At 38.2% G+C, this 2364-nt stretch overlaps 1 protein-coding gene across 1 annotated transcript in view; it reads right to left on the bottom strand.

Annotated features, from left to right (window-relative positions):
• Nucleotides 1-2364, bottom strand: part of LOC107654163 (bis(5'-adenosyl)-triphosphatase enpp4-like) — a 5436-nt gene that overhangs the window by 2178 nt on the left and 894 nt on the right. Inside the window, exon 2 of the mRNA XM_016441134.1 lies at nt 538-1411. Coding sequence (XP_016296620.1) covers nt 538-1384 — 847 coding nt within the window. The 5' untranslated portion in view covers nt 1385-1411. The remainder of the gene's footprint in view (nt 1-537; nt 1412-2364) is intronic.

Raw genomic sequence — 2364 nt, 5'->3', positions numbered from 1 at the left:
CTGGATATTCACTCCCCCCACCTACAATCCCTGCCGGACCTGAAAACTCAAACCCGCGACCTTCGGGTTACAAGTTCGACTCTCATTCCATTAGGCCACGACTGCTATGATTCTTTTCTATGAAAAGAACATCACAGCAACAGTCAAACATGGCGGTGGTGGTAGTGTGATGGTCTGGGGCTGCTTTGCTGCTTCCAGGGGGCAATTACTTTTTCACATAGTGCCAGGCAGGTTTGGACAGCTTTTTTCCCTTAAATTAAATCATCATTTAAAAACTGCATTTTGTATTTACTTGCATTATCTTTGTGTAATATCAAAATTTGTTTGATCTGAATCTTTTAAGTGTGACAAATATGCAAAAAATAAAAAAAAAACCGGAAGGGACATTTTTAATATCAAATTTTTCATGTACATACTGGCCATTGGTCTCCCTAATCTCTATATAGCAATTCTGATGGCAGAAAAAAAAATCACAGTTCACTGTGGAAGACAAACTTTTTAATTTAAAAATGAATTAAATATAGTATAAATAATTACCTTCCAGTGGGATTATGGCAGCCACAGGAGTGAGATCCACCACCCTATAGCTGCTCGGACTGATGCAGTCATCCAGCTTAATAAGACGCTCTTGAGAGCACTGTGCCATACCGTGATCACTAGTGATGATGACATTTATTTTCCCCCATAGTCCCGTTTTGTTGAGCTGCTCCATCAGGAAGCCAATATGACCATCCACTTCCTTTAAAACCCTGCTCATCTCAGTGGTGTTCTCCGGGCCGTATATGTGTCCGCTCCGGTCGGGCTCTTCCCAATACAGAGCGGCAAACTTCACAGATTTGTCCGTGGTCATCCACTGTGTGAGGTTTCCCAGCCGGTCTTGGAAAGTCACCTTGGGGTCGTATTCGAATTGGTATTTTAATGTGTGGTTTTGAATATTGACATCCGTTCCTGGCCACATAGCAGCCGCTGCCTTATATCCAGACTCCTCCACGGACACCCAAATTGGAGTGGCTTCGTTCCACCAGAAAGGGTCACTGTCATTCTGAATGGAGAACGTCTTTTTCGACACCGGGTCGTACATAATACTGGCCAGTATCCCGTGGCTCTCCGCGTACAGACCTGTGACGAGACTGTAATGATTGGGAAAGGTTTTCGTCGTGAACACATTGGACAGCTCACGCACAAGGACGCCCTCGGAGAAGAACTTCTCGAGATTGGGAAATGAGTATTTCTTTAGGTAGTCTGCGCGAAAACCATCAAACGACACCAGGAGGAGCGGCGACGCGTCGTTTCCAGACTCCAGTCGCGTTTGGTTTCCGGTCGGCACGGACAGGGTTAATCCAATACAGGCGATGAGAGCGCACAGATAACCGCTGACCTGCATGCTGTGCTGCGGCTGCCACTTTCTTCACTGTCAATATACGAAAGCAATTTATAACAGACAGAGACAGACCACCACTTGTTCATGTTAAAGTCCCATAATGAAATGAATTTTTACCCACAAGTCATCAATTTCCTCATTAACACACACTCTTTTCAGCAGACAACAACGCTACTTAACTTGTGCCTGGTACAAACCATTACTACTAACCCACCCTGCACTTTACTGACTGCATGTACAACTTAAACTTAATTTAAAACTTACTTTATTTCAACCAGTTGCCAAAAAGACATTTTAAAAAAAGGATGAAAAATGACAAACACACAAAAAAATTCTTACTTATTTGAGATAGCTGACAAGGCAACATTTCTCATTTTCATTTATTTTAAGTTGAAGTACTAAAATAACTAAAACCAAATAAACTAATAAAAACTATACAGACACATTAAAAAAAAAAAAAAAAAGAGACAAAAACACAATAAAATTACTAAAACTTCTTACTTTATTCAGCTAGTTGTCAAGGCAACTTTTTTCAAAACTGCAATATATGCCAAACATGCAACACTTGCACATACTGTTTTCCACAAAAACTGTTTTCATTAGTAGTTTTCTTATTATTTTAAGACAATTATGAATGCAGACGATGTGAAATATTTTAACTGCAGTCATAGGGTTGAACTAATGTTAGGGAGAGACTTAGGGTTAGTAATAAGACGGAAACAACTAAAAGATTAAATGTATAATAATTGATAATCAAGATAACTGCACATAATGTTTCATTGTACATAGATATATTATGTAGTAAAGTATAGTAGGATAGTAAATGATGGATTAAAATGAATTTATTTTGTATATATATATATATATATATATATATATATATATATACTGTATAAACAACTGATTCACTGATTAATCGATTATCAAAATAATCACTAGTAGATAATAATGATACATTTTGTACCAAATATTTAGTTAAAAAA

The sequence above is a fragment of the Sinocyclocheilus anshuiensis genome, unplaced genomic scaffold (assembly GCF_001515605.1).
Source record: "Sinocyclocheilus anshuiensis isolate Anshui unplaced genomic scaffold, SAMN03320099.WGS_v1.1 scaffold1561, whole genome shotgun sequence".
In the NCBI taxonomy this organism is placed as follows: Eukaryota; Metazoa; Chordata; class Actinopteri; order Cypriniformes; family Cyprinidae; genus Sinocyclocheilus; species Sinocyclocheilus anshuiensis.
This window is presented reverse-complemented; position numbering and strand designations above follow the sequence as displayed.